Below are 13,134 nucleotides of genomic sequence, written 5' to 3'. Positions count from 1 at the left end.
AATATCAATAACGTGTAACAATATACTATACATATATACTTAATTATAAGTTGACCTCATGTATAAGATGAGGGCAGATTTTGGGCCCAAAATTATGGATTTTGCCATGACCTGTGAATAAGTCGAGAGTAAGACATGGAGGCTTCTTCAGTGTGTGTATGTGTGCGCACAGCAACCGAGACTCTAATTGAGGCATTTTGTTTCAGCTTTTCAACTTTGCTTTCACTTTGCTTGGGGTGGGGGGGAGAGGGACTGTTTGCTTAACAGCAATTAATCCAGTACTCATTCTGCTTGTCTCAAGAGAAAAAGAAACTCTCACCCTACCTCATGGGAAAATCTGAAAGAGCTGTGATTGCATTACCATACTGACCTGTAAATAGATCGACCTGGGATTTTTGCATCAATTTTTGGGCATAAATTTTTAAACTTATAGACAAGTATATATGGTATATGATCAATAATAAATGTAAATGTAGACTTTATAACAAATATTTTGAAATATGTTTTTTACCACAGTACTTTTGAAGCTTGGTAGTAAGAAAGCATATTCAGTGGGTTTGTCGCTGTCTACCATTTTGAGCCAGCTTTCACATCTCCCAGTACCTTACACAAAAAAACAACTTGAAGAAGATGAACATGGTCTCTGCCAGTGCTGCAATGCTTTACCATGTTTTGTTAGACCTTTTGTGGATGAAGTTGTCCTCCACGTGGAGGACTCATCGGATGGAGATTGCAAAGAGCTGAAGAAGGAGTTGCTAGCATTGTAAGTACCAAATTATTACATAAAGTGTTTGTCAGCACACTCCCGTCCTGGAACCAGGTTATGCCAAAGAGAAGAGTAACTTGTAGAGAGCACTTATGGGTGTAAAGGGATGATTAATCCTTTCCCCATTGCTTTTTCTCTTTAAACTACCTCTCCATGTCACATCACAGATATGTTTGCCACTTTATGGAAGTAAAAGGGAAGGCAAATGGGAGATCTAAAGTGAATGTGGCAGGGAAGGGAAAAAGCCTCTTCTTTTTTTCTGTCTCTAATCAATTTCTCCTTTACCTTTTAACACTTGCTTTTTACTCCCCACTTCTAAATGCTCACTTCTATTTTGAGTGTGTACCTCTGTTGGGAATGTGTCAGTTAGACATGTACCTAACAAGTATTTTTCTGCCTTGGGTAGATGCTTGTTTTGAATTATTTATTTTTTAAAAAAACATACTTTGAGGCATTCTGCTAGTCTCTGAATTCTGAAATCTTCTCTTTCTTTTCCTCAGTTTCATAGTGTAATAATTTTAAAGCACTACCACTCCTCATATGTCAAGAGGCTCCTTGATTCTGTATTATTTTTCTTATCAGCACATATCTTGAATGTTTCTGTCATGCATTCATTAATTTTCATTTATTTATTTATTTGGTTTTCAGTTGCCTGAATAGCATAAAATATCCCTTGCTAGTGGCAGAGCTTGATGATGTGCCTGAAGAAGGAGCCAAGAATCCCTTCAGGCAGTTTGCTGCTGATATACTAGTAAGTACACCTTGAGGATTCTCTTCTCCCATCCTCCTGCACCCTAGTTGTAAAATGATTTACAGTTACTTTCAGAATAGCATTAAAAGCATTGGTTTCCTGTCATGATTACAAAGATTCATGTTCAGTATTCTCTCATGTAGTGCTGATTCAGGTAAGGTTGGTCCCTGAGGTAGAGAGAAACTAAAACTCTAAATGCTACAGATGAGTTAACATTTAATGGACCAAAATCAGCCCATGTGATAAATTGCTCTGAGCTGCTTTATCAGCAGCGTTAGCTGTTGGTGAATCATCCATTGATGTTCGTAAACTACTTGCTATGCATTCACATGCACACACCTAATTCTGTAACTAGAATAAATTAATGGAAATGGGGGGAAATGCACATAATCCTAGTATTCTTCAGAAGAAAAGAGTAGCAGTATTAAGCACTGTTGCATACAGCTTAAGCAGTCTTGCTAGTGTAATTTGCTTAGCTTTAAACTGGACACAAATGTTTTAGAGACAAATATATGCCCCATCATAACTGTCATATTATCTTGTCATTGACTGTCCTAGTGGAATGCACGATCTGGTGTCAGTTAAATTATTCATAATTCATGCATCTGCTTATTTTGTTTCCAAGACCTAGGTATGTTTTAAAAACATGGTTTGCTTGATAAGAACTAGAGAGAAGGAAAGCCTGTGGGACTTTGGACACTTCGATTATCTAATGGAATAGCTAATATCCATGTGGGAGGGGGCACAACTTTAGTGTACCCTGCAGATCTCCTTTCTTCAGCTCACCACCAATTATTCTGTTGTTTCACCCTTTAGATTTTAATACATAATCAGGAACAACTCACATATTTCAAACTTAATACAAACCTAAAGGCCAAGAGCTCCATTAAAAAAACAAACAGAAGACTAGGCCACACTAGAAAGATAAATTTAGGTTCAAAGAGATATCTTCCTCCATTATAGTGAAAGGGGTGGTGTTGGTTGAGAGATGGGTCTTTTTTTATTGGCAAAATGAATATTTGGTCAGGTGGCATAAAATACTATCAAGCTTCCTTCTTTGCAGTTAGATGACACTGCTTGCATGCACGCACACACGTACACACATCAGTGCTGTGCCATTCTCCACAACGAAACTGATAATACAAGTGCTCTCATCTAGGAGAAGTGTTATTAGAGCAAATATGGAGAGGTACACTCTCGTTAAAAGGACATGATGTTCATTCTTCAATGAAGAGCTCCTTTTTCACTGTGAAAAACAAACCAAACTCACATCTCCTAGGCAGTTAAAAAAGTGTAAAAGCATAACAATAGAGAATTGGCCCTCTCACCTAATTTTAACTTTGTTAGTGGTTTCCTTTTCTGATTCTTCTAAGGACTTGTCCAGAAAGGGAAAAAATCCCTGCAATTGTCAAGACTTTCCAGGGGTTTGTTTGTTTTGATTTTTAGCTGCATATTCACAGTTTTATATCCAAATTCTTCATTTAAATATCCTGGGTTTCCTCCCTCCCCCCCTCGCCTTGGGTTCTCCCATCTCCCAGTGATCATGTGTCACATATAGACTCAGGCAATGTTTCAGAAATTGACTGTCACCAATTTCCACTGAGCCCTTTTCATTATTATTCAGGAATTATAGTCAAAGTGTTAAAGTACCAGTGGTTTAGCAGTGTCACACTAGTTAAGCATTAGGGCCATTTTCTTTTATTGCTAGCATTCCTGTTCCTTGGCTTTATCTCTGTTGAATCTATTGACCTGGGAATAGGCACAATGTTTCTTAATGGTGGCCATCTTAGTTAGTTTTGGGATAATACAAACAGCCATGAAGAATTACATTTCTTTTTGGGGAAATACTGGGCTAATTAAAACTGATTTGGGGGATGGAAACAAAAAGTCTTTGTAAGTGCTGGGAGTTATCTGGGAATACTTCAGAATGGGGGAAACATCATGTAGAACTCCCTCCCTCCCCCCCCCAAAAAAAAAAGATAGAAGAGAAAACTTTATGGTTCTGTTTGTCTGTATGGGACCTTAATTGATCATGATGATATATTGTACTTTTCTAACATTACTTACAGACAGAGAGGGAGGTGGGAGGGAGAAGAAGCACAATTTGGTGCTTTGACTATATGGTTGCTTATCTTTTGTTCTCTACTAAAGAAACTACTGTAAGCATGTAGAATTGTTAGTATATTTCAGAGTGCCATTCTTGTTAATATGCAAAACCGCATAAAAGTTTCAGGAGAAATTTTAAAATACAGCAAAAAATAAACAAACAAACCAGATCTGAGCTTTTCCTTTAGATTTTATCTTCCAAAGAGGGAAGTTAATACATGGATATTCACTAATATATTGAATGTCCATTTTAAAAATGAAGTCATGTTTTCTCCATTTCTCAAATATTTGTGTTGTGACACAGTGCCTTTATTCATAGAATAAGAGTGTTTATTGGGGATAACAGGACTGTATGTTGATGTTTCTTTACATATGTCTTTTTGTTTTAACAGGACATTTTGCAGGATATTAGACTATTGTTTCCAAAAATGTTCTCCCAATACAGATGTAGAAGTGATAGCTGGGATGATGACTTATCAGAAACAGATAAGGAGCAGCATGCAGATTCTTTTGCCTGTTTGTCTTACATGGTGTTTGTACAGAACAGCTTTGGTGTTAACTGCTTTCCATTAGTTTTCAGGTAAGTGTTTCCTTGTTTTTGAAATTATAGATTTAAGATGATACTTTTATTTTATACTTCTGTTTAGAGAGGCACAGAAATAGCTTTTGTTTGAGTAACATAACAAGGAACCTTACCAAAAAAGTTCTTCTCTTTTGTGGTAGAAGTTAATTATATTGGTGTGTATGTGTGGACTAGTAATTTTGGTGGGCTAATAATCTTTTTACTTTTTTTAAAAAAGAATTTCTTAAATGATTTATTGAAAAATGTATAAAAAACACACCACATAACAAAAATCAAACATTACAGTACAGACAGTACACATTACACAATACACATTACAACTACAGTACATGAATTTAAAAATAAAGACTTCCAAACCTAAAGCATTGGATATATCCTTCCATATCTGTTTCAACTCTTTTTTATACTTTAAATTTATGCCTTCCTGTAAAATGTATCACAACCAAAAGGAAAAAAAATGAAAAATTAATATCTTTTTACAAGGCTGGCCTGTTGTCTGTTCTGACTTCTCACATTCTGTGATATGCGTAAATCATAATGTAGAATGAGTTTTATTTTGTTTGGATCTTGTGGATCTCTGTCTTATATATGTTACTCTGTTCTAGCCCGTCATACATTCTTCAGTGTAACATGGTGCACATTCGAGTTCTGTTGAACAGGTAAAGTTATTCATTCCTGTTATTTTTATTCCATACCTGTGTTCTTTTAAATTATAGAAAAAGAAAGGCGCAACAGAACCAGAATTGTGTGAAAGGGTGGATTTCAGGCTTTTCTAGCTTAATTTTATTTTAGAGCAATGTGATGTTTCAGACAGTGAAGGCCTAACCTGATGAAATTCCATCTTCAGACCTATTATTTTATAGAGATCATGTGTTTTCCTGCATTTGAGTTTGGCAGCACTTTGCAGGTATGGAAAATTATGACAAAATATAGTACGGCTGCATGAGTAATTGACTTACATGGATATTGTGCAACTTGGTCAAGACTTTCACATAACCAAAAATATATACCTGGCCTGAACTAAGGAGAAAAGCCTTCCTTCCAGTCTCTCTGCCTTGGTCCAGGCCTCAGAGGGAGAGAAGAACTGCTGGACCTGATCCTATTCCCCACCACCATTCCCTTCTCCTTTTGTGTCGTGTCTTTTGAGGGCAGGGAACTGTCTAATTAAAAATAATAATAATTGTCAGCTGCTCTGAGAGCCTTTAGGGCTGAAGGGTGGGGTATAAATACCGTAAATAAATAATAAATAAATAAATATACCTTTATTTCAAGAACAACTCATAAAAGGAAGATGAATACTAATAATAAGAATACACAAATAGAAAAGTATACACTTGTTCCTCCACATTTGTGGCTTTGACTTTTGCAGATTTGATTATTCATGGATTTGATTAATATGTTCTCTAGGAATATCTAGGTTCTCTAGCGCATCATATAACACATATATTAATATGAGTGGAAGAGGAAGGAAGGGTGGGCTAGGGGGAACCTTTTGGTTTTCAAATTATGATTTGTGTATTGAGTATAGCTATTAAATTAAATTAATAAAAAATATCCAAAAGAAAAAAAGACTTCCATATAACCCATTTAGCTGTCCTACAAACATGTTGCAGGAAAAGGTCCAGTTAGAGAACCTTTGCCAGACAGCATCTTAGGAAGGAGATCTGGGGTAAATATTATAGATACAGTATGCTGGTAATGAAAGCACCTTATCTGTTGCTGGAAAAGGTAACTGGAAATTTGTTTTTCAGAGATTGATGATATCTTAATTTTTTGCAGGCAAGAAGAACCTGTTTTATCAAAAGGACTTGTAAGTATACCTTTTATTTATAATCTATTATTCTTTATGTATTCCAGAAGCAGAAGACCAATCTGGCTGTCTAGGTTTTTTTTTCTTTCTTTTAAAGAAAGAGGGGAAACTAGAGCAACACTTCTAGACAGTATTCAGTGGGATTTGCTTCTGATTGTTTTGCATCACTCAAATTCCATATGTCATTTCCTTTGCAGTTAGTCAATAGATTTCAATGGGATTTAGGATTACAGTCTAATTTCCTCTTCCATCTCTATGATTCTATGGATTTAGATCACACCCCTAGTGGATGACACCAATTATCTGGATCCATTTCAAACTGGCTTCAGGTTGGCATATGGAGTTGAGACTGCCCTGGTCACCTTGGTTGATGATCTTAGTCTGTGCATTAACAGGGGAAGTATGGCCCTATTGTTGCTCTTGGACCTCTCAGTGGCCTTCGACACCATATACCTTGGTATCCTTCTGGAGTGCCTGAGGGAATTAAGAATCGGAGACATTGCTCTGCAGTGGTTCCTGTCCTATCTCTCGGGCAGATTCCAGATGGTATCTCTTGGTCACAGTTGTTCAGCTAAGAGGGATCTCAAATCAGGCGTCCCCCAAGGTGCGATAATGCCAGCCAATGCTATTCAACATTTATATGAAGCCGGTTGGCGAGATCATCCGGAGACATGGGGCAGGGTGTTATCAGTACGCTGATGACACCCAAATTTATTTCTCTATGTCTCGGACTGTTTCAGTGACCAAGGAGAGCATCTCTCCTCTGAATGACTGTCTGAGGTCAGGAATGGACTGGATGAGAGAAAATAGACTTAAGCTGAATCCAAATAAAATAGAGGTACTCATGATAGGTAACCCCAATCCGGGTATGGACATAAGTCCGCCAGTCCTAGATGGGGTCACACTTCCCCTGAAGGACTGCGTCCGCAGCAGGAGTACTTGTTATCAGCTTCAGCTGATACACCAGTTGCGTCCCTACCTGGAGCAGTGGGACCTAGAAACGGTGGTACACGCTCTAGTAACCTCTTGTCTTGACTTCTGTAATGCGCTCTACATAGGGCAACCCCTGTGCCACGTTCGGAAGTTTCAGTTGATACAAAACATGGCAGCCAGACTGGTCACAGGAAAATCCAGGTTCAACTGAATTACACCTATTCTAAAGTCACTACATTGGCTGCCTATTAGCTTCCGGGCACAGTGCAAGGTGTTGGTTATCACCTATAAAGCCCTACATGGCTTGGTTCAAGTCTACTTGAAGGAACGCCTCCTCCCATATAATCCTTCCTGTACACTCGGTTCCTCCGGGAAAAATTTCTTACAACCAAGAAGAACCAGACTGGCGGTGACCTCCCAGAGATCCTTTTCTGCTGCCACCCCAAAATTTTGGAACGATCTGCCGGAAGAGATTCGCCAATTATCCTCATTGGAGGCTTTCAAAAAGGCAATAAAGACCCTTCTCTTCCGGCAGGCCTTCCCAGATTGATCATGTCCGGAACCGATTGAATCCACCCTCCTCACCACTTTCTCACTCGTGGATTATGCAATAATTTTGATGTATTGTTACATATATTTTAACTATGGTTTATTGTTTAATTTTAAACTGGGAGGGAGGGTTATGCTAGGGTTTGTGAGTTTATTGTTTTATCATTCTATATTGTATAATCATGTTGTTACCTGCCTCGATCCCCAAAACGGAAGAGGCGGGATATAAATAAATTTTCATTCGTTTCATTCATAGTAGGGCATGGTAAAGTTCAAGTCCCTACCATGACTTTCAAATGAACATAGTAAATTATTGCCTTGTTTACCTAACCCATTGTGTTGTATTCTGACTGGCCCATTGTATTCTATTCTGACTGACAGTGGCTCTCATGGGCCTCACCCAGAGTTTTTTTCCATCTCTTGCTAGCAAGTAGTTTTAAGGAGGGATTATTCCTGTGGCCTTCTGTATTCAAAGCACATGTTCTACCATTTAGCCACAATCCGTCCCTACCTAAACCATTAAGCATTATACTAAGCAACCAGCCCTCTTAATTTAAATGTAGTTAATTGAGGAACTACTCTGGGGTTTTGATTCATGCTGCCAATGGGTTACACACAACCTTTGGAGGAGTCTGGTGTGGCCCTTTGGACCCCTCCTGACTCCTCCAGCACCCCCAAAAAACTGTCTTCCAGCTAAAAAACGCAAACCACTTTTTCAAACACTATAAAAGGCTGCTTTGGAGGATACCTTGCACAAGACAACCCCCCCCCCAGCAATCCAAAAGGCAACCAAGAGTGACACAACATCATTTCCAGTTGCCCAAAATGGCAGCTGTGGATAGGATGCTCCAGCTCCCTCAACTCTCAGCCAAATAAATATGAGACCACTGGGTGCATTGTGACATAACAATCTTGTGCTTGTTTTGTTACTTTGGCATGTTAAGGGAACATTAAGCCAGAGTGCCAGATTAATGTCAAAATAAGCATGGGTGGAAGGTCCATGATTTTTCGGCTTCTTCCTTCATATGACGATATATGTCAGCATGCAGTCCCATCCCCAGGAAGCTACATGAGAATATATTCTTTGCCTGATAGATTTGTACCGTTCTGTTGGCAAGTTGCTTTAATTTTCTATGCAGAACTCAAGGATGTTTTAATCCAAACTATTGTGTCTGAAAACATTACTTTCTTGTAAATCTCAAGGCTTAAGCACATTTGCTTGGAAATGGGCAGTACATGTTTGTAATCCGCCAGTTGCTGTCATGCAAGACCAAGAAGCAGATCTCACAATGAGATTACAAAGAACAATAGATACAAGCCCTGTCTCCAAATGGACACTCCCTATCTGTTATAGTGCTAGGCATTTTACTGGCTGAAATCAGAAGTGGCTTCCTGTAAAATGTGCAATTTAACAATAAGGTTAGAAAATAACTCTAGTGGCTTAGAAGTTCTGTGCATAATACAGTGGTCCTAAAAAATTTACCCATTTGCAAGTCTTGTACAAATGACTAAAACTGCACACGGTTGAAAAACATGAATGCTCTATTCTAATACATGTCTATGGAATTTTGACACATATAAGTTACCATCTTCCATTTTAATCAATTGGGTAGTGCAGCTATGTGTCAGATAGATCATGCCTGTAATGTATAATTTATCCATTAACATAATTTGTAGGCTCTGTTGGAGAACTGTCTAATGAGGCTGGAAAATAATAGCCTTCTCACTGAATCCTTGGACTTCAAAGTCTTTGTTACAACATCTGAGGTAAGGTGATGGATACGATAAACTTGTAATCATACCTTATGCTTCTCTTTCTATGTTGATAGGCCTCTGTCATTTACAGCTGCTGCTGCCTGGCAAGTGAGGCCTGGGAGATATTCATGGTCCTATTGTATTTCCTAAACTAGTGAATATATAAGGATCATGCTCTAGGTTACTGAATTATGGCCTGTGCATTGTCCAATGAATCTATGAGTCTAAGAGAAAACCTATTTTGTCAGAATGTGAATAGCACAGAATTATCTTCCCTTAAAAAAATTATTTTAAGACGAGCCAGGTCTTAATTCAGTTCTTAGATCCACTGAATCAGTTGCTGAATGGTACGTCAAAACTTACAAAAAAAACCCACACAGAGTCAATGGGTCTACTACAGTTAGAACTAGCATTTGGTTTTAGACTCCGTTAGAAGCAGTAAATTAGTTACCTTACATGTTGTATGCATTCTTTCAAAAGTGTGCACATGAACTGATTATGTTTAATGAGGAGTCAATCAGTTCAGATTTTCTTTCCTTCTAAACACTTGCTGCAATCTTATGGCTGTCTCAGGTATAATATTCTATCTGAGTTGATGTCTGTCACTCTCTCCTTAATCCACTTCTCCCTGCCTTTATTGCAGATCACTTGCTACTCTGACCTCTCCAATATATAATCTATGCAGTAGTTGGCTTAAGGGTGGAGTTATAGGTTTACTGCACTGTTTCCTTTATAGTTGTGAGTTGGAATTAGTTCCTTTTTAAAATCACATTCTTGAATAGAGTTTGTTTTAACTTGTTTCATTTGGCTCCAATTTTTTTTCTTTCCATTTTTAATGGCAGGATTTGGTAAAAGTCGCTACAATGTGCCCTTTTGAATCCCTGGTACGTAACTTAGTTTCATGTACACTTTAAGATAGTTGTGTCTGAAACTTACTTTCTCACTCATTCCCTTCATTCATTCCCACATTGCTTGCATTTCTTTGTAGAGAAAGAAGAGTATTAAAGTTTTACAGCTGTGCATAGACAAGTTTGAAGAAGAAGGAAAATACATATTGTTCAGGTATGTCTTAGTGTTGCACAATTAAGATAAGTAAGAAATACTGAGAATACTGTATTTTACTTCAATTATCTTCATTTTAATATTATTGCAGATGGGTATGCTTCAGAAATTTGAACTGCATCTGAGATACATGGCATAAAGCAAAATCTTTTTTTCCTGTGTTCTGTTGCAGGTGTTTGTTGCAAACAAGTAACCATTCTGGTGTGGAAGGATTCATCATTCAAAACATTAAAAACCAGATTGATTTAGCCTTACGGGTGAGAAGTGTTATTAAGGTTTCCAAAGGGGAAACTATATTCCTTGATTGGGTGTGCCTATGTGTCAGTTTTCCTCTCCTTGTGACATCGCCACAGGCTATATTACTTGCTCCTTCAAAGGATCCCCCCAAAATTTATGTTGCATGTGTGTGTGGTAGGAAGGGGGTGACTGAGGGGAAAGATGTTCTCCAAACAGGATAGAGGCAAAATGGAAGTAGTTAGGTTTATTGTCATTTTTTATTTATAAATAATGTTGAGCTGTTGTGTACCATTTTAAGGTACTGACATTTTTCTTTTTAGTAAGCAGTTTTCTGACCATCTCTGTCCTTTCGAAAATTATGAAGATATTTAAAGACAGAAAATACTTACTGTAAATGAAAGTGGTTACATAAGTGTTACATATTATAACAGTCTGGTGGTGCACATGTTGTAAATCTTGTGTGTCCCTTTGCTTGTATAGAAACACATCTGTACACATCTTGCTGGCCAGCACTAAGAGGATTTTGAACAAATACTTAAACAAAAACTCTTGAAAAATTGCTGTAGGGCCCATGTAATTTAAACATGTGTATGGAATTGTGTGTGACAACATAAAGGTGCTATTGCAAAAACAAGCCAACAAAACTTCTGTCTTGAAGATGGAATACAAATAGATGATCTTAATTTCTAGAACTTGATCAGCTTGATATTAATACAGCTGCTGACTGTACAAAGAAAGTATTGGCTAAGCGGTTTCTGTACCATATGTTGCCTTTCAGAAACCAGAAGGCCATAGTTTTTTTATTGGGCTTTCATTGATCAAACTACTAGACAGAGTGTTACTTCTTCCTGAAGGTGCTTCAACTGATCTACTTCAGAACTCAGACAGGTAAGATAATGCAAGAGCTTTTGTGGGTTAAAATAATATTATATCATATTATATGTGGGTTAATTATCATATTAAAGTTAAAGGCTATAATGATTAGTAATGTAATCACCATTTTGTTTGTTTTGCTTTTTCATCCTTTTTGACTTGTGCGTTTTCTTAGCTCTGCTTGTGCCTGGTCACCTCCTTCCCACCCCATCTCACAGCCACAATTCATTGTAGTTATCTCCTCATCTGTCCAGGCTTTAGGGGGATCATGCCTGCTGGAACTTTGCCAGCTCTTTGGCATCATTTCCTTTTCTTCATCCTTTACATCCCTTATGTGTGCCAGAGTTTTACCCTTGACTTGATTTATCCATGGGTCATAGTAAAACCCATAATTCTGGCCCGAAAACCTGCCCTCAACTTACACATGAGGTTGAGTTATAGACAAGTGTATATGGTACATTCAGGTTATATATGAAACCTAAATGAATTTTGTGTTTAGAATTGGGTCCCCTCTCCAAGATATCCTGTTATGCACCTACATGCAAATATGGGTATTCCAAAAAACTCAAAACACTTCTGCCACAAGCATTTTGGATACTCAACCTGTATACCTAAATTATAGTTGTCTTCCATTAAACCCATGAAGCAAAGATGCTAAAATGAATCATAGCTATGGTGGATAGGGAAGAAAGGGCTTGCTCCCAAGCACATGCAATCCAGGTGATGTCTTGAAGACAGACAAGATTTGAATTGAATAAATATCTACAACAGGGATAGGAAACTGCAGAGGATTTAGGGGGAAATTTTCAAGCTTCTAGTAAGATACATGACCACACCTGGTCTAAAATAACATTTGTTAACAGTCATGCAGTTTATTGATTAATCAAGAAGGTTTAGAATATTTAGCTCTTTTTAATTGATTTTCAGGTGAGTGGCGTATGTTGTTTTTGAGCATTTCAGAAACCTGTTTGGCCATAACTGGGCAAATTCATTGAGAATGGTATAGAAGGATGTAGATGTAGAGGGATGTAGAATCCATGAGTACTCAGGGAAAGCCTTCAAGAGAAGAGAGAGTGGAAATCTAATCTTCTTACAGCATTTCTGCAAAAACAGTGAGGTTGATTCATAGCATAAACCTATTTTGTACTGAGTCCTCTACAGAACATCTTTCTGTGAATGAAAAATATTATGTGACCTAATGGAATTTTAAAATATCTTTTATTTGCAGAATTATGGCAGCACTAAATCTACTGCGATATATATTCATTATAGATAAGGAAGCAGAAAATCGAGTAAGTACAAAAGAATCTTGCAAAAAAAATGGTAATCATTGTAAAAGAAGGAGTGCATGAGATATGTGTTTGATGTGACTACTGTTTTGTGAAGAATGGTGTCATTGTAATAAACAGATGAATTATTCTTGAATGTAATTTTTAAAAAAAGTTACCTGTTCCTTCTATATGTACTGAATATCCAATTCCGAACATATAATTCCAGATACCCTTGCAATAATTTAGTACTAATGTGTAGCAACCCTTATGAATAGTCTATTTTTCTTACATATAAATAATTTGGAGTGCTTCTTGATAAGGTTTTTGTTGTGCAGTCACTTTACCTCATTCACAGGCTTTACAGGGGCTTCCAGATATTATTGTCATCAGTATGTAACCTTCCCATTTTCTGTGGCTTTTTTTTTTTAAGAAAAGACA

The 13,134-nt window shown here is 37.4% G+C and overlaps 1 protein-coding gene across 2 annotated transcripts in view; it reads left to right on the top strand.

Annotated features, from left to right (window-relative positions):
• GLMN (glomulin, FKBP associated protein) overlaps positions 1–13,134 on the top strand; it is a 32,157-nt gene that overhangs the window by 11,710 nt on the left and 7,313 nt on the right. For both annotated transcript variants that reach the window (XM_042462867.1, XM_042462866.1), the window contains exons 6-16: positions 517–763; positions 1,415–1,517; positions 4,016–4,203; positions 4,812–4,865; positions 5,986–6,016; positions 9,176–9,265; positions 10,096–10,137; positions 10,242–10,315; positions 10,488–10,572; positions 11,331–11,440; positions 12,654–12,717. In XM_042462867.1, coding sequence (XP_042318801.1) covers positions 517–763; positions 1,415–1,517; positions 4,016–4,203; positions 4,812–4,865; positions 5,986–6,016; positions 9,176–9,265; positions 10,096–10,137; positions 10,242–10,315; positions 10,488–10,572; positions 11,331–11,440; positions 12,654–12,717 — 1,088 coding nt within the window. The remainder of the gene's footprint in view (positions 1–516; positions 764–1,414; positions 1,518–4,015; positions 4,204–4,811; positions 4,866–5,985; positions 6,017–9,175; positions 9,266–10,095; positions 10,138–10,241; positions 10,316–10,487; positions 10,573–11,330; positions 11,441–12,653; positions 12,718–13,134) is intronic.

The sequence above is a fragment of the Sceloporus undulatus genome, chromosome 4 (genome assembly GCF_019175285.1).
Source record: "Sceloporus undulatus isolate JIND9_A2432 ecotype Alabama chromosome 4, SceUnd_v1.1, whole genome shotgun sequence".
Classification (NCBI taxonomy): Eukaryota; Metazoa; Chordata; class Lepidosauria; order Squamata; family Phrynosomatidae; genus Sceloporus; species Sceloporus undulatus.
The sequence above is the reverse complement of the archived record's forward strand: the minus strand, read 5'-3'. Positions and strand labels throughout refer to the sequence as shown.